The sequence below is a fragment of the Phyllosticta capitalensis genome (assembly GCF_038381095.1).
Source record: "Phyllosticta capitalensis strain CBS 128856 chromosome Unknown BKA78scaffold_8, whole genome shotgun sequence".
NCBI classification, from domain to species: Eukaryota; Fungi; Ascomycota; class Dothideomycetes; order Botryosphaeriales; family Phyllostictaceae; genus Phyllosticta; species Phyllosticta capitalensis.
The window spans coordinates 1,246,917-1,269,151 of NW_027117446.1; the positions used below are offsets into that span (position 1 = coordinate 1,246,917).

Below are 22,235 nucleotides of genomic sequence, written 5' to 3' on the forward strand. Positions count from 1 at the left end.
GTAAGAAGGGGAAGAGAGAGGCACCACCAAGAGAAGCGAGGCAGTGCATTACATGCATGCACTACTGTGGTCGCTGGGTGCGTTCTGGCCGAGCAAACCTCGAACTGCGTGCGAGTGGGCGGTGCTCTCTCTTCTGCTCTTCTTTTTGCTGGGCGTGTTTATTCGCTTGGCTCCGTCCGTTTTGCTCTGCCGCTGCGGCGCATGTACGTCGAGCTTTCCCACCGGTCTGCCTTGGCGAGATGGTCTGGCGTCATTTGCAGAAAGAGGGGCACATCTGATCTCCATTTCGTATAGGAACTGAACTCGATTCGACCAGACCGGTGTGTCGTTAGCCACGGGAATAGGGACGGGGGGTCGATCATGGACTGGAGGCTCGCCAGCTCCTTCGACTGCCAGAGACATGATTGCCATGTAGCGAGCGGGCCTTGGAGAACGATGTGACGCTCCGCTCGTCAGTAGATGGCTGGGTTAGCAGCAATAACCTACCCAAGCGTCCAATCAAGAGATGCGTGTAGTAAAGTCGCGGGTGGCGTGCAGTTTAGCGCAGCCAAGGGCGCTGGCCATCCTGGGGAGCTTGAGCTGCAGCACGCGAGCCGTTGTCATTCCTGCCGTCAATCATGCCTTGCAAATGATCCTTCGCGCCGTCAGGCCGTTGGCCGTTTTGCCTACCTCGGGTTTAGCTGCTAAGGGTCGCGTCGCCTTTACCGCCACAAACTCATGCGCCAAACGCGGGAGAAATAGGGATTCATATGCCACCTGTCTGCGCCTAACTACTCTCCACAGTGGAATGCAGATGCCACATGCCCCTAGCCATATGATGGTATAAGCGTTAAAGTGCTGAAAACTCACCCAGAAACCCCCTAACACCAAAGTCTTGGCCATGCCTTGTCATGATCGAGCCTCTTGTAGACCCCCCTTCCGCGTCTTGGCCTATCCAACAATGGCCTTTAGGCTCAGCTGCTCCAAGAAACCGCTCAGGTCCTCTTTCCGCACTTCGACGACGCAGTGGTCGAAACTGTCCACCTTGACGCGCGCGCCAGTCTCTTCAATGACTTCCTGAAAGGCGATGCCAAAGCGGTTGCGCTTTGCCCCTTTTCGCTGGTCAACCTCTTCCCCTTCTTCTTCACTCTCACTCTCACTGCTGTCTTCTTCCTCTGTCTCAATGTCTTCCTCGTCCTCATCCACATCTTCGCCGTTTGCCAGCCGACGCTCTATTTCGCGTTGCTTGCGCTCCGCCTTTTCGAGCCGTCGAGCCTCGCGCTTTTCTTGCTTTTGCTTCAGCTTCTCTGCTCTTCTCTTTTCTTTTTCTTTGCTCTGCACAGTCGTGCCCCCTCCTCCCAAGCCGACGACGACGTAGACGCCTCTTGGCTCGTCCAAGCCAGCTATCACAAGCTCACTGCCACTGCTCTTTCCCCTTTTGCCCTCCATCTCTTGCACAGCCTCCTGCAGCCACAATGCCAGCTTGACTAGCGCACCTGGGTGTACAAAGAGGGGAACGTCAGGGCCGTCCTTGACGATCGTCATTCGAAAGGCTCGCAAGTGGCGCAGCTGTTGTTTTGCAATGAGGGCTGTGCCAGTGCGCAGGATGGCGCGGTGCAGATTCTGCGCAATGGGAACGTGCTGCGTGAGCAAGTTTGGCGAAGTGAGCGCGTCATATGCGAGCCAAAATCTTGACGTTACGGCATCTTGAATAGCCTCCTCGTCGGTTTTGGGCGGGTCATTTTGATTGCTTTGTGAGTCGAGAGATTTGGGCGTCGGTGGTAGAGGCGGAGAGGAGCTGCCGGGAGCGGAGAGACTGTTGTTGATGGCGGATCCGACCTCGAGAATCGCGCCCAAAACCACAGCAACGTCAATTGCCGAGAGACATGCTTTCCAGCCCCAGCACCTGACGAACCCCCATCCTTCTTTGCCCGCTCCTCTGTTTGTTGCACCTGGAACCAGGCCATCCATACCATATACTGGCGCAAAGTGCAAAAGCTTCTGCCGCAGGTCGCGCTTCAGGTCCATGTCCATGTGGGTGTAGTTTTGTCTGCACTGGGAGAGGCTCACGCCCATTTTTGCGAGCATCTTGTGTAATCGCCGCCGTCCATTGTCTGTCCAGATGTGCAGCTTTGCGCCTAGGTAAGGGGAATGTAGCATGCTGTCGTAAAGACTCCAATGTCGTATCAGTAAAAATCGAGGTTCTGGCGATAGTCGAATGGAATTGTCAGTGGGCGATCTTGCGTGTGTGGGAATGACGCCCCCAGATTCGCCTAGATTTGCTTCTCTAGTAATGTCCTTGAGGTCTACGGGATTCAGACGGCGGACTTCATCTTGGAGCAATGCTCTGATTTGGTCACCCCGTGAGCCATGCCAGCCTTTTTGAGAGGACGTGAGGCCGAGTCCGGTTGGGGTTCTGCCATAGAGTTCTAGACTGCTGACTCCGACAATGGCTTGCCAGAGAAGGTCGTTATCTTCCCGTCCGAGCTCAGATGCGAGGCTGTACACGATGGATGAAATGGGTTCAGAATAGGATGTTCCCAGGGAGTAGTACTTTTCCAGAACCTTGTTGTGCTGAGCTCGAAGTTTGAGGAGACGGCGACGAAGCGTCTTGGCAGAGGGCTGTCTCTCGATCTGGAGTGGTGGAGACGAACGTGCTATTGAATCGGAGCGCGAAAAATCAGAAGAGTGTCCCAAGATGGCCAACCCGCGCCGGGGAGGTCGAGTTGGAGAGGATGGAATGGGTGAAGACTGCAACGGTTAGCATTTTCAGGACAACATAATTGGTGGCATACTGAGTTGCTTCTTCGCCTCTGTGCCGGACGACCCTCGTCCTCCGTCTCCTCTTCGTCATCCCATGCCTTGCGTTTCCGTCCAGCCTGTCCAGAAGTTGGTACCTCGTCTTCGGGGCCTTCGTCCTGATCACTCTCCTCATCTTCGAGGTCGTCGTCACCCAGCTCGGGCATTTGCTCGAGAGCACAGTACGCCTCTCTTTCTCGCTCCATCTCTTCGTCCACGTCACCGTCGTCAAATACGACTATACCGCCCTTCCCAGGCTTGTACATTCTTGATATCCTCCCGCGGTCCAAGCCAGGAATACGCGTGGGCAGCTCGTCTTCTCCGGAGAGAGAATCGCCCCTCCCTCCAAACACATTGCTCAAGTTCCACGGCCGCCTGGCGTCCATGAGCCAAATCTCGACCCCGCCATAATTGGCGCCACTAGCCTCTTCTTCGAGACCGAGCAGACTTTCGAGATCGACAAGCCCGCCGACACCCAAGCAAATGACTACGCCACCACTGCCTCCGTCTGTGGTGCGCATTGGCCGCACCAGCTCTTGGCCAGCACGAGCAAGGTCATTGTAGCCAGAGATGGGCTGAATCTTGTGGGGAATGTAGTCGCGTTTCAGAAGCGCCGTGAGGATTCGACAGGCACATAGCGCGTCGGGCTCGAGGGAGACGAGCAGGAGGGCGGGCGAGGAAAGCGGATGCGTGCTGTGCAAAAGATGCGTATAGAGATGTGCAATGAGCGATCTCGGGAGGTACATGGTGGTCCTCGGCGTAGATTACTCCAAGGCCGACGCGTCGGTGCAGCCTAACAAGTGAATGAAGGCGCTATGAGTGGGTATACAGTGCGAGGGTCGTCCACGAGGCTGTTCTTTAGACGCGCTACTGGACGCGTCTGATTTTGGCGAGGGGCTTCAAGTCGGGCGGTGACATGTGCAAGTCGGAAAATCAATGTGGGCGAGGTAGTCGTGTCGAGAACGCTTGAGAAAGTACACACGAAGGAAGAGCGTCGGGTGCGGGAGAGGTGGTGAGAGACGAAGCGCGATGTTGTTGGTGGGAGTGGTAGGTAGTGGTTGGCAGAGGTTCGGGTTCTGCCCACGCGACGCGAGCCAGCCAGCCGCCGCGGCGCGAACCCAAAACGCAGCATCCAACCAGCTTCAAGATGACATGCTCTTCAGGTTCTCAACAACACCCCATCATCCCTTTCTCCACCTGCGCTATCGACCAGGCATTGCGTCAACCACGTCTTCGGTCTCAACTGCAATTCGGGATGCGCAGTCTGGCTTCGACCCGATGAGTGCTGTACTTGACCCACCGTGGCTTTGGGCTCGTACGGTGATTGCACAAGTCGCGACGGGCCACATGCGATGATGCGTAGGACCACGAGCACTCTGACATGTACATGTAGTCTACGCCTCAGCCCCTCGCTACTCACCAATAGGCGCCGTCAGTCTGTTTTCCAGGGATGTACCACGGCCAGCCACGGTAACTGACGTTCGAGGCATCCGGATCTCGCGCACAACGAGACCGAGCTCTACGGCCTGCTCTACTCAGAGCGTGGATCGGGGGCCGCACCCATCGCAACTAATTGGAGGCGCCGAGAGGACAAAGAGCAGAGGGGCATGGCCGTCTTATCGTTACTACTGAAGGCTGAGAGCAGGCGTGCTCCCCGGGCTGTCTTGCCCGGTCGGTGCCGTCAGCTACCGTGAGCCACACGGAGCGGACCTGGGCAGTCCACCCTTCCCGAACCATCGAGGCCCCCAGTCCGCATGCAATGGAAACAGAAACAATAATGATCAACCCACACGCTCGGCCGAGCTCTTGCTTTTCCTGGGGATTTTCTGTCAAGGTAGTCTTTTCTTATTTAATACTGTTGCCCTGGTTTCCTGCATCTCCCTTGCTTTGAAACAATATAATTTCTCAAGTCTCTTGATGCCACTTTCTCTTTACCACAACCTCACCAAACAATCGTCAAGATGAATCTCTTGAGGCGCTCCGACAACCGCATTGTCCGCCATGACACGTTCTGGCAGGGCAAGTTCAAGGCCTTTGCCATTCAAAGTGTCGCCGTCTTTATCCTCCTCCAGCTTCTCTTCCTCACGACTATGCTGTACCTGTACGGGTCATTCTACAAGCAGTCTACAAGGGTCCACAACATGCGCGTCTTGTTTGTCGACTTTGACGAGGGTATCATTGGCCGATCAGTTCCAGCCGCCTACGCTCAAATGCAAGCACACAATTTCCCCACGGTCGAAACCCACAGCGTAACTGAATACGCTACCACCATGGACGTCCGCAATGCCGTTTGCCAAGGTCATTATTGGGGGGCCATCTACACGCACTCGGGTGCTAGCGCCCGCTTGTCGGCAGCCTTGGAGGGCGGCGCAGCTGCAACTTCGTACTTGGCCAACAACACCATTACCGTAGTCTGGAACGCTGTTCGCTACCCGGCCTTTGTGGCCAGTCTGGTGGAGGCCAACCTGCAGCAACTAGGAAATGCAGCGGGCTCTGTCTACAAGGCAATGAACGGCACGGCTGCCCTTCAGTCTCTCAACATGACTGACAACGCCGCTGTCCAAGCCCTGCTGAATCCTGTCACTCCAACGACTGCACCTATCCAACCCATGACCAATGGTTCTCGAGTAATGTTCAACACGGCCGGCATGGTCATGCCCGTGATTGCTCAATTCTTTTTCCTCATGGCAATCAACAACATCAGCACCCAAATGCGCTTCCTCTCTCGCCTTCCAAGGTTCGACAACTACCTGATCCGCTTCTTCCTCTCCGTCCTCTACACCTTCGTGGGTGCTCTCTGCATGTCTGGCTACATTTGGGCCTACAGGGAGGACTGGGCAGTCACTTCCAGCGACTTTGCTTTGACATGGATGGTCCTTTGGCTGTTGATGCACATCCACTACTTTGTCTTTGACGTCGCGACAGCCTTTGTGCCCATGGCGTTTCTCCCGTTCATTGTCCTTATCTGGGTCATTTTGAACATTACGTCAACCGTCACACCGTTCGAACTCGATGCGGGCTTCTATCACTGGGGCTACGCGCTTCCTGCGCACAACGTCTACGAGCTGCTCATTTCCATTTGGAGCGAGGGCTGCTCCAACCGCTCCTACCGCAACCTCCCTATCCTGTTTGCTTGGTGGCTTGTCGGCAACATTGCGTCTGTCTTTGCCACGCGCCACCGGTGCCACAAGGCCGAGGAGTTTGAGAACAATGAGCGCGTAGCCTGGGAGGAGAGAATCATCAGGGGTGACCAGGAGGAGACGACGGCAAGACCAACGACGGCCAATTCTCTTGAAGAGGCCAAGACAACGGGAAAGCCAACGAGGGCTCATTCCTTTGCTGAAGAGGGAAAGAGGAGTGAGGACAGGCCTAGATCGGTCCATTCCAACGCTTGAGTGCTTTGAGACACAGAGTGAGGAGTTTCGGACAGTTGAAGGGTCCAAAGAGGAGCATTGCACAGGATACCATAATAGAACGACAGGCGATTCTTGTTTCTCTAGCATAGCGTCACGGTAATGATTTTTTCAAATATAGCAATAGTACCACCTTTCACTGTACCTTCGCTGAGCGAGAAACGTGGTGTCGCAAAAGATGATGATGATGACCTCAGACACGGGGAGCGAGGTTCCCCTGACTCACCGTCCGTACGAACGTTGACTCTGGTGTCACGGTAGGAAAAAATGTTTCGACTAATAACGGGTGTCAGCTGTGCGGCTCCGTCTGGCTGCAGGCTGTAGGTTCGGTTTCCTGCCTCAGCTGTCAGCCAGTGCCCGATGACGCAGTGGGCTGCCCCGCATGCCAGACGGAGCCAGAGCCAGCCCAGTGCAGTCAGTCATTCGGAGCGATGTCGCTCAAGCTCTTTCCCGAGCAACCACCTCTGACAGCACCAAACTACTACCTACCTACCCGCCCTATTCCTACGCACCTATCCACGCCTCTCCCTACTCGCGTGCCCAAACACTAGCGACCCTCGAATCGCGAACAACCTCGTCGACTCCCGCGTTTTTTTTCCTATCCGCATCGACGTCACACGCGCGTCTCTCTCGCACCCCCGCTACCAAGCGACCACCTACCACAAAACCACTACAACACCATGGCCAAGGGCGGCAAAGGCGGCGGCGGTGGCGGCGACGCCGGGGGCAACAGCAAGAAGGCCCAGGGACAGGCTCGCAAGGCGGCGGCCGCGGACGCGAAGAAGGCGGCAGTCGACCAGCAGCGCGCCGCCGTCGAAGACGCGGAATGGTCCAAGGGCGCAAAGAGCAACAACAAGGCGTAAGCAGCTGTTCCCCCACGTTCTCCTCCAGCGAAAGCATCACGACGCAAGAAGCTGACGAGACCCTCCCCTCCCAACAGCGAGGCCGCAGCCGCCAAAAAGGCCGAAGCAGACCGCAAGCGGGCAGAAAAGGCAGCGCTGGAAGCCGAAGAGGCTGCCTCGATGCCCAAGGGGCCGTCCAAGGGCAAATCCGCACAGAAAAAGGGCGGCAGCGCAGGCCCCGCGCGGGGACTCGACGCGGCGCTCTCGTCGCTGGACGCGCCCGCGAACAAAAAGGCGGCGACGCTCAACGCGTCGGGCATCGACAACGCCCTCGACGCCCTGTCCGTGTCCAATACCAACCCGGCCGAGAAGATCGACCGCCACCCCGAGCGCCGCTTCAAGGCCGCGTACGCCGCGTATGAGGAGCGCCGTCTCGATGAGATGAAGGATGAAAAGGGCCTTAGGCGCAACCAGAAGATTGAACAGATTCGCAAGGAGTTTGAGAAGCATCCTGATAATCCGTTTAACCAGGTTAGCGCGAGCTACAATGCGACGCGCGAGGAGGTGGCCGAGATTAAGGAAAAGGAGAGGGCCAAGGTCGAGAAGAGGTTGGCGGGTGCGGATTAAACACGTCCTGGGGCTGTGGATTGCACTACTTTGAGTTGAGGGTCATTGTTTTCCAGCGGTTTTCGTAGTGGCCTGAAGCGGCAATGATGAAGACTTCTTTTTCACAGCAGTCCGTTCACAGGCTCGAAAGCATTATGATGTAATGGCAGAGCGCGGAGACGATGTCATGCAAGTTCTTATTTGCTATCGACGATTCCAAGCAAAGGAACGTGTGCTACCAGATACTTCTAAGGATTAGAGCTATTGATGAGCATTCCCACTTCTGGCTGAATAGATATTGACCAGCTATTTTTAAGAGAGCAAAAAAATCGAGTTCCAGAGAGAAGCAGCCAGAAATTCGAAGCCTTGCATATGCAGGTTGTGGATCTCACAGTATCCGCCTGGAGCCAAGCAAAACGTCCCCTGGCCATCGCAACTGGAAGAGAAAAGACACCACCCCCAGATCTGACCCGATACGGAACAGAGGCATCTGCTTGAAAGCAGTTGAAGCAGAGTAGCGATGAGTTGCTGTGTACGTTCCTAGCTGTTTCCGGATTCCATTCGCTGGTATCTTCCCATGTGCATAGTGTCGGGCATGGCGGTTAATTATTCGGAGTGCGTGCTCAGCGCGAGTTCTGTTCGAGTGAAGCTGTTTCAAGCAAGGCCACGCAGTCTTGCCGCAATGAGGCCATTGTCATCGCGAAAGAATCTTCCGAAAGAATCTTCAGTGCTTGCTGCTTCGATGCCAAAGCCGCCTTGAATTCCGCAATGTCCGAACAATCACCTGGCTCAGCTTCACTGGGAATCGGAGTCTTGAAAGCATCGAAGAAAGCGGAATTAGCATTGCTCTCTATTCGGTCAAGCTGGCTCCACAGCTCGGAAATTTGTGAGGACCGTTCGATGGGATCATTGCTTTGCAGCACTTGAATTGTTCTTCCTTGGACCAGGTCCTGCATCTTGGCGCATGCTGTACATCCTGATCCAGAGCAAAATCTCATTGTTGACCACTCATCATGCCGACCACTCCAACATTGCAGATACTTGAAAGCAACCTTCTCAAGGCCCCTGAGCCGGTAGAACGGTTTAAACGCAGCAACCGCGAATCTCAGGAGTGCTGCGTGTCCTTCGTCTTCCAAGGCGTGTAATCCGTATCCAAGAACCACTTCAAGCTGAGAAATCCTGTTCCCCGAAGAAAGGTGGTTCAGACACCAATTGATGTTGCGCGACAATAATCCAGAACCTTCGCTGAATCCATCAGTAATCAGGACCCTGATTGTCCTGAATCGTTGCAATATGGAAGGCAGCGAATGGTCAAAGGCATCATGTTGGACGCAATGAAATTGACGACCGCGCAAGCAAATCGAGCCGTCTGATATGACCAAGGTATTTGGTATCCGAGCTCTACCATGAACAGTTGTCGAGTTGTAGAGAACATCAGAGGCCTCGATGTATATGGACTTGCACGTGCACAGAAGGGCATTGTATCCGTGGGCGCGAGGAAATGGCCTCGGAAGCGGTGCTCGGAAAACGCAAAGTTCCCCTTGGCCAGAACTCAGGGTGGTGTCGCATGTACGCCAAGGATCCCATTGATCTTTGAATGGTTCCGGTAGTAGATATCCATAGATGTCGATGCGTAACTCGGGCGGCAAATCGAGAAAACCAATGTGGATTCGGCGGCGAGCATTTCCTCGAGCAGGGACAGAGGAAGCTGTCTGAGAGTGTTCCGTCGGCGAGAAGCAATGTTTCCGAGGCAGGACATAGATAGGTGCCTGTGAGTAGTCCATTGGAACAAATGCATTGTTGCGATGTTCCTCGATGGGCAGAGGTGCCACTGCGGTTCGCAAAACGCTATCGCGCACAGCTTCTTGGCTTTCGCCATCACTGCTTCCAGTACTCTCCGCGAGATCTGGCGGCTCTGTAGATGTGGTTTCCATGATGGCGGACCTGCGACCTGTTAGCTGGATGCACAACTTCAATTCGATGGGAGTGAGGTGAAGCGTACCTGAGATTTCGAACTCGGCCCCCTTCTCGTCGACTAGAGTGAAAGAGTGCAAAGGCAGACTCTGCACCGCAGATGGAGTTGGATAGTGAAAGTTGGCTCGGAGGTACGAGTAGTTTCTGAGGTTGGGTGGGAACAGAGAGGGAAGGTGCGCGAGGCAGCAGCGCTGACTGGGTTGACGTGATGATATAACGAAGTTGGCAGGAGCGGCGGTCGAGGGGCGAAGGCGACGACGCTGGAGAGAGCTTGACGAAGATGACGCCGCGGCGGCGAGGGTGAGGTTGCTTCGAGGCTGGAGTAAGCCCAGAACGAGTGATCTCGTCTTGGACTTCCTCATAAGAGTGGAGTGATGACGCGAGGAAGAGAGGTGGAATGCATCGTGAAAGACGAGAGGCGCAGGGAGATGTTGCAAAGAGGAGAGTCGGGCTCAGTAGGTATGTAGGTAGAGCAGAGTGGAGAGAATGAATGCCCGCCTGTGCGCGGCGGATTTTGCAACCGGGCAGGACGCACCTCCTACTTTTGATAACAGCATTAATGTGCCTACGCTTTTACCCCCCATTATCTTCATTCCCACGCCAACTTAGATACCCTCCTCCTCCAGTAACCTCACTACAACGTCCTTCACTCGCTCAGCTCCGCCATCAATGCCACCTTTGATCGCGCTCACAGGCAGCACGTCGACCCTCTTCCTCCATGCATTCTTTCTTCCACCCGGATGCTCAACGTTACCCGCCTCAATATCCTTCACGTATGCCCGCAGCTCAGCAAACCGCTCTTGCGTACCCTCCTGGTCTGCCTTTGTAGCCACCACGAACCAAGGCTTCGCAGAAATGGGGGGCAGCGGCAGTGGTTCCATTTCCATATCTTGCAGTTGGGACGCAGTGGGTGCCTCAAGCGAATCGTCATCGTCGAATGGGTTGCGCAGGAAACTTGGCTCCTTGGACCTCTGCGTCTCGGCGTTGATTTCCTCTTCACGCAGCGTCTCGTACTCGCCCACTTCTCGCCACAGGCTCTTGAGCGTCGTGACAGGATCGACTTCCCCAGAGAGGTCGACGACAAAGGCCAACATGGCAGCCCGCTCGACGTGACGGAGAAAGCTCATACCCAAGCCCTTGTCAAGATGAGCGTCCTCAATCAAGCCCGGAATGTCGGCAATGGTAAAATTCTCGCGGACCTCGCCTTTGCCGCCGTCGCTAGCGCGGCGCGTAGGCACCAGGCGAGGACGGCCGCGGTGGTTGTCAAGAACTACGGTTCCAATGCTTGGCTTCAGCGTCGTAAAAGCCCAGTTGCCAATGCGCGTGCGGCTTCGGCTAAGCGCCCGCAACAGCGTACTCTTTCCAGCGTTCGGCAGGCCCACTAGACCGACATCTGCCATGAGTTTGAGCTCAAGATGAAGCGCCACAGAGACAGGGTCCTGGCCCCGCGTGGCAAGAACTGGGCGTGGCATTTCTCTGCTCATAAAGTGCGTATTTCCCAGCCCTCCCACTGAGCCGGCGACAAGGAGCATTGGGCGTTCCATGGGTTGGTCTAGGTCAAGGCGGATTGGTGCTTTCGGAGCAGAGTGTGCGAGCGGAGACCGCTGGAGTTCGGGTAGTTTAGGCATATTGTCGCGCATGAATACGGATGCCTCAGTGCCCGGAAAGACGAGCCATTTCTCAGGCCGAACAGGTGGCAAGGGGTCCTCCCCAGCGGCTTTTCGTGCCCGAAACTGTATCCTATCCTTTTTCCGCTTCTCGAGCTCTTCTTGGAATGGATCACGACGCCATATCTCCCGTACTACAGTGCCTACAGGAACGGTGATGAGCAAGTCTGCTCCACGTTCTCCACCACGCATCTTTCCTTGCCCATTTCTCCCTCTTCCGGCTTTCGCCTCTCGCCGTCGCGACAGCTTGTATAGAGACGTCTCGTTGCGCACGGCTTGGATGTACACACTCCCTCCAGTGCCTCCATCACCACCGTTCGGTGGGCCCTCGGGTATGAACTTTTCCCGCAAGAAGGAAACACAGCCATGCCCGCCCGCTCCGGCGTGGAGCATAACCGAACATTTGTCGGCAAATGGCGTGTTCGAATACGAGTCTGGGGAGGGATCGAGCGAGTGTTCGTCTTCATATCCAGGTGGAAGATCGCTATGAGGGAGCGGAGATGTCGTGGTGAGATCTTCGCGCGGCGCGGTGCTGTAGCATCTTGAACGTCGCGTCGAGAACAGTCGCGAAAATGGTCGGGTCGAGTAGAGGAGGGATTCGGGTATCGACGGGTAAAGAAACGGCGTCAGTGTCGTCGCGACGTACTGAACCTGAACAGGCTTCATCCGGAGCACGCTTTCGAGGTGAATCGAAGAAAAATGTTTGCCTGGGAAACAATGGTTGTGGTTGGGTGGCGTCAAACTCGATCCGCTCTAGAGCTGGGTTCGTGAGCTGCGTGGGGCGCAGATCCCCGTGCCGGGCTTAGCGCAAAAAAGCTTGAGTGAACCTCTTCACAACATCAACAACGACCTCTCCATCACCACCCAACCCATCGATGACTCTACCGGACCTTTTGCTCTGCACCACCATCGTGTCGATCTCTGCATCGATCGCAGTATATTAATGGAGACGTCTTCGCCGAAACCCTTCCATGGTCCGACCTGCGAGGCTCCCGCTTTCACGAACGGCGACCGCGACCTTCGAACGCCACATGGAACCGCCGAAGACAAGAGAGGACTGTAGACGACTGCTTTGGCCGCTCTAATACCGAAAATTCTGGAACTTCTGGCCGCAAGCTTACTCCAGGATGTTTGCAAGTCACCTGGAGCGCGTTTCTTATCTTTCCTGAGGCTGTGGCCTCTGCGTTGTGTTTCGCGTCCTCTTCCTCCATCGCTGTGTCTTCTTTCTTTGTTGTCCCTCTTGACAGGCTTCTGAAAGGGTCGTTGACTGCGGCTATGCGGCCTTCGTTCCTCGAAGCAATATCCGTTGGGTCTTCTCAGTCTACTGACATGTCTTGTCCCCCTGCGTCTCCTTTCTCACTGGGCTGGCTTTTGCTTGCATTCGACGCTGATGTCGGCGGGCAGACCGGTGGCTGTTCTGAGTGTCAGCAATCATGCGCTTCAAGCCGTCAGGATATGACGCGCAGCGCGTCGTTGCTGTACTGCGTTGACACTCAGGGCGGCTCGACGGTTGCGCTTGTTGGCGGGCGGCATGATGGGCGACCAACTCAGCATGTTGGCTGTTGGATATGACCGAGGCATGTTGGCTGTTGAAGACAAAGAAAGAGCAGAGCGCAGTGCAAGATTTACCCTGTGGACATGCACTGCGCTGGGGAAAGTTTGCAACACCAAGATGGCGCTGGTCGATGCTGTGGCGCTGCGTGGTGGGCGTCGACCTCAACACCATGGGTGTGGTGTTGACAATGTGGAGGCTGTCGACTGTGGCTGCGTGGAATTGCAACACCACGGCGCTGGCGTCGCGTCGGGCTGTGATGGCAGATGGCTGCGGTGCTATCGCGGCGCAGGGTGGATGTTGCGCCCGGCGCCTTGCAGAGCATCAACACCATGGTCTGCGCCGTTATGGCGCCTGGCCGGCGATGGCGACGCCTTCGGTAAGTCGTGGGCATCAGAGGTGTCGGCAGTCACCTCGAAGAGTGACCGCTGGACGGGAGCAGTGATGAAGACACCAGCATCAAGCTGTCACCACCTGCTCCAACCTCTGTGTCCTTTGCTTGGAGGAGTGGACCTCCCAATGATCAACATATCAATTGCCGGTTCGAGATCAGTATTCAACAAGCCGTCGGCATGGCGTGGTGGTAAACTTGTAAAAAGAAACTCTCTTCGGATTGAGCTCGAGTTCGATCCTCGCCATGGTCGGGCGGCCAGCTAGCGTCGAGAGGCTGCCTATAGCAAAATCAAGGAGCAAAGTTAGATGTTTCTCCGACTCATTCCTCCCTAGCGACCTTCCGGGGCAGCCAAGGGGTAGGGCACTGAAAAGGTGACCCGTAATCGAGTGAGTTCTCTTTTGACTTTTTTTCCCCTCAGCCTCACTCTGCCCTGCCGCCCTGTCTCTTTTTGCTGCGCGCCACACTGCGCCCATCCCCAGGTCTGTAGGACACAGGCAGAGCAAGGCTACGCGCTTTTGCCCATCTTTCATGCAAGTCCGTAGGCCTGAAAGCCACGTCCTTGAGCGTGCCCACACCAAGGACTTAAGCGAAGGGACCAATGGGCTCTACATCGCGACATGTCACGCTTTTCATGGCGAGCGTCATGGAGTACTCCATCCCTCGCTCTGGCAGATCAATGCAGTTCGCATAGAGCAGGAGAAGAGCTGGTCACAACATGCTATAAAGAAGGCGAGCGGCGTGTGGTGTTGAAGGACTTGCAGTGTGTGCGTCGCCTGTTTGGCGAGATTTGGCGACGACCCGCAAAAAGGTGACTGCAGCAAAGGTGACTGTAGGCTTTCCGAACGCCTCTAGCGAGATTTGGCGACGAGAAGCTAAAAGCATGGGCAGCAGGCTTTTGAACTGCCCATTGCGGAATTTAACAATAACACCTCAAGCGTCCAAGTCATAAGAGCTAGGCGAGAATTGACATGATTCTGGTTGATATCTTCCTTCTGATCTACCCGGTCTGATTGCTGTCGTCCGCCGCCAATATTCAGCATCCAGAAGTTCTGTTTGTTCAAGCTGACGGAGGTTGGCTCAAGTCAGAAGCCACTGTGTGAATGCCCGGCGAGTCTCGTAGCTAACCTCCAGGCGCTGAAGCTGTTGGAGATAACCTGGACCTTGGTCTTTTGCATCTCATCGTTATCTTGTCTTTGCTAGAAATCTCAATCTACCACAAACAGCCTTCATTGGGCGTGAGAGTCCTGGTGCGAGCGAATTTTGCGGTGTCGCCCAACACCGCGCCTTCCAAGCTGGCGCAGCACGAGCCTCAGGCTACAAGCACCCTTTGCGACTGCGCATCCAGCTTTCTGCCCATCCACTCCCCTCCTCTCCACCACATCCACCCGTCCTTCACTCAAATCTCCACTGTCGCCCTCTCATCATTCTCTCTTCTTTTTCATCTGCGCTGCACCCACCACTCACTTTGCGCTCTGCACGATTGCGCGTCACGACATCTCGCAACTTGAGCGCAGACGCTTCGCTCAACGCCTCCGTCTGCTTTCGGCTCTGGGCGCGTCGCTCAGGATCATCCTCCCTCATCTCGCGATCAAAATCAGCTGAACACTCTTGTCCGCCGCTTCAACTCGACGCTTGAGCGTGTTTCTCAAAAGCATCGAACCTTCGCACCGCATTCAAGACTGGCCAGACGCTCTCGCTGATCGTCGTACCGACAAGCTCATCGTCTTCCCTTCAATGCGTTGACGCGTCAAGAATCGTCACTCTTCCTCAAACGCCTCAATAGCAATCCTTGTGTCGCGAAAAGCCGGCTGGGCCATATGACCTTAGGTTTCTGGCAAAAGACTTGTTGTCTTTGATTGCACGGTATGTCAGCCTCTGCAAAAACTTCAACATGGACGGTTTTTAACACGAGCAGCAGGCGCTTCATCATGAACAAGAAGAAAGAACAAAGCAAGCTCACCAGCTTTTCCGGCTACCGACGTCTGATAAGAAAAGGACAGGTTTTTCCATTTCTCGATCTCCCTGCTGAACTTCGATTGCATGTCTATGAACACGCGGTGCCAGACTGCAAAGGAGCCAATGCCAATAGAAATGTGTGCAACGAGACTGGCATTCACTGCCGATATGAGAGAAAGAGATATCGTGGAGAAATCAAAGGCTTTGTTGCTCTGTTGTGCACCAACAAGTTGATCTACAAAGAAGCCGTCGGCTTCCTCTACCGTGTTCCAAAATTCCCTCTCCTATCGGAGCACATAGTGCATGTCTCCGATACCGACATACACATACGAGGCTACAACCTCTTCTGCTTGAGGCACCACGTATTCGAGAAGGCAGAAGCGTTGGCGCGTTTTCGATTCATCAGCCTGCATGTTCACGCTTATTGCAGCCCTTGGAAAGAGCCGGAATGTGATCACTTGGACTACGGATGAAGATGAGCCTGATCCCGAAGTGCAGCGGTCGCGACAGAGGTCCTTGAAGGACAATCTCCGATGGGTTGTGACACAACTACGCAAGAGCAATTCTCTTTCCAGCATGCTCGTACTCCAAGCCGACTCGGAATTTTTCGACTTTTTGGGTACGTTTGACGGCTTTGCGTCTGACTTCAGGTACATCTTCCAGCCACTGGAAGCCATTCGATCCCTAGACAGTGTCTGGGTCAAACGCGACACTTATTACGGCGACTATGCTGAGGACGTTGGCGACGAGGAGTGGAGCGAGTGGGCAGAGTCATACAGAGATTACGCACTGTCCTTGGAAAGGCACATGACAAGCAAGGAGCCTGTCAAAGATGAACCAAAAGTATTCAAACTCTACGACGAGTTTGTCCACAACCTCAAAAAGTGCGGATTGGCCGGAACAAAGATTGACACCAAATTCCTGCTTGAAAAAGTTCAGCTTGCGAGGGACAATGCTGACACAAAATCGTTCATCTCTGCTCTGAACACCTTCTCGAAGAAGTTTGAAGATGAAGTCGCCCAGAAACGTGGTCAACGCAAGAAGATTGAATTGCTCGTCGATGCTGCGGAATTGAACGACGAGTCGGAGGCTGAGGCTACGGGGTAAGTCTACATCAAGCATGAAGCCACTGGTAACGATGCTGACGTTACGCTACCTAGACGTTCTTAGACCTCCACATCGTCGACCTGAAAAGATAACAAGGTTGATGGGCAATCTGCTTTCCTGCCTCGTCGAACTCAATTCCCCGGACGCTCTGCTAGTTCCGATGGACCGGTGCATAGATATCGACCTCGGTCCCACTTGCTTTTTCCTCTCCGACTCCGCTTCTCGAGACCTGCTTTTTTTGAGCCATGGCTTCTGGCTCTCATACATTTCATGGACATGGATCACCGGCTTTGCTTCGCCGAGTGACGTGTTCCCAGCAACGTCCTGAAAATTCCCGCTACGCGCTTCTCGACCTGATAGATGGCACGCCACTATCCACACCAGCTCTGACTACTTTTTTCCTTCGGTTCGACTTCTCAAAATTTGCTTTTCTTTCGAGCCATGAATTCTGGCTCCTCTGCGGTTAAGGACACGGATCACCGGCTTTGCTTTGCCTGGTGACGCTTCAATGAGATAGTTTCCGGGGTCTAGCTTTCACACTCAAATGGGACACAATCAGGATTTGCTAAAACCACAGGCGCTTCCAGCCTTCCTTTGTGCAGCTGATATGACTTTGATGATAGACTTTTTGCCTTTGACCAGTGATATGGCGGCTACTTTGGTCTGCGCTGCAGTGCATGAGGGCTCCTGCGCCTTCACTTCCAGGGTCCCGTGTCAGGCCTTGCCATCTGACAAGAGACGTAAGTAGTTCTTTGAGTGCTTTAGGGCCAATCTCGTCTTTCGAGTATTCGGTGCAAGACGAGTCAAGGCGAACACATTCAAGGCCTCCCTTTCCCTCATCTCCCTTTCCCTCGCCCATGCATATTCCATGCATCCGACCCACGAGACCACTCATCCATAGCAACACTTTTTAGAAATATGTAATTCCTACTTCCTACTTCCAGATTCCAAGCCTGGGTTTGGATGAAGCTCGTCTCGAGTCTCGAGTGCTGTCTATATATACAATCCTAATCCTATAACTGTTCCTGTACCTATATCTGTTCCTGTTCCTTCCTGTACCTTCCTATGTCCGTCTGTCTGTTTGACTGGTCGTCTGCTTGCTTGTTTGTACCTTTCCTATACCTGTCCTATACCAGTACCATACCATACCATGCCGTCATACCTGTCTTTCTGTCATATGTCTGCCTATATCCGTCGTCCTATATCAATCCAACACTTCCTTCTCCCAAAATCCAAGAAGATTATGCAACAATACGATTGATTGCAAACATCGTCGTCCGACTTTCAGATTTTGTTTGGTTGGCGCTGGGTGTGCCCCACACACAAAAGGAACCCAGATTCTGGAAAAGATGGAAAAGAGATCCGACTCGACACTCAGAGACCGGGCGGCCTAAAGACGTCTTCCTCGCCGCTCAAGATGCCCATGGCCCAATGGACGCGCGTGGCGGGATTCGTCCACACGTGGCGGCGATCGGTCGCATCGCCATCAGGATCGCTCGGGGGCGGCATCTTCGCGGCCGCCGCCGCAGCAGACGCAGCAGTGGCAGAAGCGGCAGCAGCACTCGACGGCGGAGTCTGCTGTCTGCTGGCATCAGCGCCGGCCGCCGCATGGGCCCTGGCGTAGCTGGCGAAGCGCTCAGCGGCGCCAGCAGCAGCGAAGTCGTCGGGCTGCGACGAGCCGGCGGGCCAGGCCTTCTTGCCGGAGCGGCGCTCGTCCTTGGAGGAGCCCTCGCGGCGGTAGAACCAGACGGGGCCGCGGCCGGCCTTGCCGGTGCGCTCCCACACCTTCTGGCAGCCGTTTGCGACGAGGCCGGCGCTGGCCCAGCCGGTGCGGTTCTCGATGTCGGCGACGTGCACCACCAGCCACTCGCGCTGCGCGTACTCGGTGTACTGGATCCCCGCGAAGAAGAGCGGCATGATGACCTCGATGAGCGCCGCGCCGATGCTGGGGTTGAGCTCCGCCAGCTTGGCGCGCTCGCCCGGAGGAGCGGACGACGGGAGCGGCGGCGGCATGACGCCTGCGGCGATGCGGCCAATGTCGTTGGCGGGGCCGGCGGTGGTGGAGGCGGCGACGGCGGCAGCCATGATGGCCGCGGGAGGCATCGTTGGGTGGCATCGCGCCAGGATGATGGTGAGCATGTGGTATTGAGCCCACAGGACGGCGATGTCGAAGCTGCGGTACTGGAGGGCCGGGCCGAAGGGGGTAGGGATGGGCGTGCAGTGCTCGGGGGAGAGGGGCGCAAAGGCGGGGCCCAGGTATGAGGCGTAGGTTGTGAGAGCTGCGCGGATGGCGGTCCACTCGGAGAGGGCGGCACTTGTGGCTGCCTCGAGATCTGCCTGCGTTTGAATCGGCGAGGTGGAGGATGATGCGGGCGAGGAGCCACCACCAGGGGACGGCGTCGACTGGGACGCAGAGCTGGCAAAGGCAGCCGGCATGGTTGTGTTTCCTGATGGAGGCGCCATTCCGTAAAAGGGCATTGAAGGCGTGGGGATGCCATTGCCAGTAGTGCTGCCTTGTCGGTTCGGCATGGCGGCCTGGCCCGGCGAGGCGTTGAAACCGGGACGCGCAGAGCCGCCTGCCTGGCTCGACGGCGACGGCATTCCTAATCCAGGTCTCCAGGCACCGCCATTCATCTCCACGGCTCGGATCTTCCTCTCGCGATCACGTGCGGCAAAGTCCCCTATCCGCGCCAGCAAGAGGAGCGAGTGGTCATGAGTGCCATAGATGGCGTCCGGCTTGCCAATCGGTGCCCGGGGCGGACAGTCGGAACATCGACTGTAGTCCATGCTTTGGGCGGAGGGGGTCAGAAGATGTACATCAAAACAATGGAGAAACATACAGAAGCTGGTTCCCGCTAATGACGGCTTGGAAGGCGTCGTGCCGAAAGTACCACCACCACAGATCCTGGTACGTTTCGTAGTGGGTCAGGTCCATGGCAGGCACTCGAGCATGCTCTTCGTACACTTGGCCATGGTCTTCGTACCGCACCTGCCTGCCTACGAGCGCACTGACGACCCTCTCGTCGGGTAAATCGCTACTTTGGTCACTCTCTGGATTCATAATCAAGCCCGGGTCATCATAGGCAAATTGACGTTCAGTGGCCTCTTCTTCAGCCTTTTGCTTGCACCAAAGTTTAGTCATGCCAGCAAAGTCGAGTTCTACCATGAGCTGTTTGGCGCCCATGAGATGGCTACTCCATTTGACATCTGCAAAGGGGTCAGTTCCTCAAACCAAACGAGCCAGGCAAAAAACGACTCACGCTCGGCAAGCATGACCTCGTAAAAGGCGAGCAAGAGACAGGCTGCAATTGTTGTGACGTGGTGCCGCTTTCTCGGGTGGCCGACACTGTGGTGGACGCGCTTCAGCGCGTAGGCGTAGTGCTTGATTGATGGAGTAATGGAGGCATCCTGCAGTTTTGCAATGTGCAGGGATGCGAGCGCAAGCATGCCGTGCAGCAGACCCTGGTTGTTGAGCGCCAACATGGGCAGCGTATACGTCCACAGACTCTGTTGACTTGGGTGCACCGGGCCCTCTGTAAACATGGCAGAGGCATTGCGGATCCTTCGTTCAAAGATGGACAGGCTGGGCCCGGTAGCGTGGATAAAGTGGGCAAACACGCGAGCCGTCCGCGGGTTGCGCAGGGGGTTGGCAACCCACTCGGCGCGGTAGCGGTCAAGAATTCCCGTATACAGAAAGGTGCCGTAGTGCCGGACGCTGAGGTCGTCTATGCTGTCCCGCTGTATCTGCATCATGACCTCAAAGTCGCGCTGCTGACGGTGGACCAAGGCCTGTTGCGACACTAGCTCCATTTCATCGTCGGATTGAACATCATAGTAGTCATCGTCCTCGTACTCGACTGCCGCGTCTTGCAGAATTTCGGTCGTGCTAGCTTGCGTCTTGGCGTACTCGGAGTGTTGCAGCCTGGCGGGATAAGGCACAGGATGCGACACTGGCGCCGGCTGTTCTGCTGTTGAATAATCGTTAGTGTGTATATTACAAAGCCCGCCGTTTTGCGCAAAAGGCCCTCTTTGCGGAAGCCGTGCAGCAGCAGTAGTAGTAGTAGTAGCAGCAGCAGCACGGCCCCGGCGGCACCAGGGGAGAGCGAAAAGTAGAAACCGTATGATGAAATACCTAATGTCGACTGGGCCGCCGAGGTCACTGGCAGCTGGTGTTGATCAGCCTGCCGCGGACCTCCGGGCTTTTGATGGTGGTGCATTAGACGCAAACGCTCCCCGTCACCCGCAGCCATTCCGCTGGCCATCTTGTGCCAGACCAAGACATCCTGATCTGCCGCTTGCATAACCTCTTCTGATTCACTCAGCATTTGGGCTGGCTTGTAAGACTCGGCAGCAGAAGTCTGCGCCGGATATTGATATGCCTGACTATAGTGATTCTGCTGAGCCTGCACTCCCCCCATATTCACTGGCAAAGCCACGTGCTGGTAGCCATGATGCGTTTGCTCCAGAGGCTCCGGGGAGTGGTGGTACGGCAGCTGGACCGATTGCCGGTGTCCTTGAGCCGGTGTCCTCGGCATCTGCGGCGACACGTGAGTGTACTCTGCCGGCATCGGGGCCATGGAATATGGGGCAGGATACGATTGATCGGCCTGCTGTTGACCATAAGGAGTCGGCGATGGAACGTAGCCGGGAGACGCTTCCGGGGGGTAGGTCCCGGCGACGGTGCGGCCAGGGACGTTGTCGACGGCAAAATGATGAGTGTGTTGCGGCTGCTGCTGCTGGGCAAAGGCGTACTGGCCCTCTTGGCGCGGATACTGCGAGGTAAACGGAACTCCCGGAGGCGCGGAGCCTGGGTAGTGTTGCTGGAAACCAGGCATGGCGCGAGGGCCTCCGGGAACAACGCCAACAGCGCCATGGAAAGATAGAGCGTTGGCTTGGGCGGCAGGCCAGTCTCCGATGGGGGGCTTGAAGACGACGCGCTGGTTGTATCCGTCGCAGTGGCGTTTTGATTTGATGCAGTTGTTGCAAATGGGCCTCTCCTCTCCGCACTTGATGCGGCGTTTTCGACATGTTAGACATCCGGTCTTGGTCCTCTTGCGAGCTTTTGTGTTGGTGTCGGTCGAAGACTTGGCCCTGGGGTCGACATCCTTTGACGAGGGGTCCGAGGAGTGATCCTTTTTGTCCGGCGAGGCGGAAAAAGCTAGTGGGGTGCTGGGGCCAGCAGAAGCCATGGGATGAGGCGGTTGAGCAAGGGAAGAGTGGTGGGGTGAGGAAGTATAATAAAGGCGTTGCTCGGCAGGCGGACCGAGGCGAGATCCGCAATGGTCAGGGTGACAATTTCCGAGGAGGTACAAGGCGGCGACCTGGGAGGCCAAAGACAGGGCTGTAGGCAATCCGAGGTACGGGCGGTAGATTCGGTTGTGTAAACACGGTTGACGTCTGGCGTAGGCGTCTAGAAAACAGAGGGAGGCCAGAAAGGGAAGTGCTAGAACGGCTTGGCAAGATCAGGCACCAAATGAAGCCAGTCTTGCGTCAAGTACAAAAAATGCTGCTCCAGGCAACGTGAAAGCTCGTACAGGACGGAAGGAGAGACGATGCAGGCCGACAGGCGGAGGTCGGCGGAGTTTAGACGGGGCGATTGAAGCCGGACTTGGGGGGAGCCAGTGGAGGGACGAAAAAGCTGCGAGATGACGGGAGAGGCTGCAAACAAGAAGCTCAAAGTGGTGGTCGAGGCATTGGACGGGTAGACGGCGCGGAGGTGGAAAAAAAGAAGGTATTAAGGGCGTTGATGATACATGTGGACTCGGCGTTTGGATTGCAGACAATGACAAGAGCGAGGCGAGGCGGATAGCGGGCGCGAAGGAAGGTAAAGAACAGGCAGCCAGAAGACTCGGGCGGGAAGTTGGATGCGACGGCGGTGGTGATGGTGGTGGTGGTTGTTGTTAGGTGTAGGGTTGGTGTAGGTGACGTGCGGAGCTAAGCGCAAGA

General features: G+C 55.8%; 8 protein-coding genes across 8 annotated transcripts; 4 read left to right on the top strand and 4 right to left on the bottom strand.

The window, feature by feature from the left end:
- Positions 1-728: 728 nt before the first annotated feature.
- Positions 729-3,819, bottom strand: BKA78DRAFT_345613 (CDC45 family). Its single transcript, XM_066890497.1, has 2 exons — positions 2,775-3,819; positions 729-2,730 (listed from the first exon to the last, which is right to left on the bottom strand). Exons 1-2 carry the CDS (start codon positions 3,522-3,524, stop codon positions 931-933), a joined length of 2,550 nt encoding a protein of 849 aa, XP_066742005.1. The 5' UTR covers positions 3,525-3,819; the 3' UTR covers positions 729-930.
- Positions 3,820-4,739: 920 nt separating this feature from the next.
- On the top strand, positions 4,740-6,173 carry BKA78DRAFT_297786 (uncharacterized protein; the record flags this gene model as incomplete). Its single annotated transcript, XM_066886816.1, has 1 exon — positions 4,740-6,173. The coding sequence occupies one exon, from the start codon at positions 4,740-4,742 to the stop codon at positions 6,171-6,173; it is 1,434 nt and encodes a 477-aa protein (XP_066742006.1).
- Positions 6,174-6,871: 698 nt separating this feature from the next.
- Positions 6,872-7,660, top strand: BKA78DRAFT_254399 (uncharacterized protein; the record flags this gene model as incomplete). Its single annotated transcript, XM_066884897.1, has 2 exons — positions 6,872-7,050; positions 7,132-7,660. 2 exons carry the CDS (start codon positions 6,872-6,874, stop codon positions 7,658-7,660), a joined length of 708 nt encoding a protein of 235 aa, XP_066742007.1.
- A 506-nt stretch (positions 7,661-8,166) lies between these two features.
- Positions 8,167-9,924, bottom strand: BKA78DRAFT_177102 (uncharacterized protein). The gene is made up of 2 exons (XM_066883353.1): positions 9,642-9,924; positions 8,167-9,583 (listed from the first exon to the last, which is right to left on the bottom strand). The coding sequence occupies exon 2, from the start codon at positions 9,571-9,573 to the stop codon at positions 8,263-8,265; it is 1,311 nt and encodes a 436-aa protein (XP_066742008.1). The 5' UTR covers positions 9,574-9,583; positions 9,642-9,924; the 3' UTR covers positions 8,167-8,262.
- A 294-nt stretch (positions 9,925-10,218) lies between these two features.
- Positions 10,219-11,946, bottom strand: BKA78DRAFT_332694 (GTP-binding protein-like protein Obg; the record flags this gene model as incomplete). The annotated part of the gene is made up of 2 exons (XM_066890007.1): positions 10,219-11,741; positions 11,829-11,946. The coding sequence occupies 2 exons, from the start codon at positions 11,944-11,946 to the stop codon at positions 10,219-10,221; spliced, it is 1,641 nt and encodes a 546-aa protein (XP_066742009.1).
- A 631-nt stretch (positions 11,947-12,577) lies between these two features.
- On the top strand, positions 12,578-13,587 carry BKA78DRAFT_177120 (uncharacterized protein). Its single transcript, XM_066883354.1, has one exon. The coding sequence runs from the start codon at positions 12,812-12,814 to the stop codon at positions 13,487-13,489; it is 678 nt and encodes a 225-aa protein (XP_066742010.1). The 5' UTR covers positions 12,578-12,811; the 3' UTR covers positions 13,490-13,587.
- A 2,006-nt stretch (positions 13,588-15,593) lies between these two features.
- Positions 15,594-16,523, top strand: BKA78DRAFT_345619 (uncharacterized protein; the record flags this gene model as incomplete). The annotated part of the gene is made up of 2 exons (XM_066890498.1): positions 15,594-16,285; positions 16,343-16,523. 2 exons carry the CDS (start codon positions 15,594-15,596, stop codon positions 16,350-16,352), a joined length of 702 nt encoding a protein of 233 aa, XP_066742011.1. The 3' UTR covers positions 16,353-16,523.
- A 1,140-nt stretch (positions 16,524-17,663) lies between these two features.
- On the bottom strand, positions 17,664-21,478 carry BKA78DRAFT_354972 (uncharacterized protein; the record flags this gene model as incomplete). The annotated part of the gene is made up of 4 exons (XM_066891819.1): positions 17,664-19,077; positions 19,130-19,496; positions 19,550-20,257; positions 20,422-21,478. The coding sequence occupies 4 exons, from the start codon at positions 21,476-21,478 to the stop codon at positions 17,664-17,666; spliced, it is 3,546 nt and encodes a 1,181-aa protein (XP_066742012.1).
- Between the last annotated feature and the right edge of the window lie 757 nt (positions 21,479-22,235).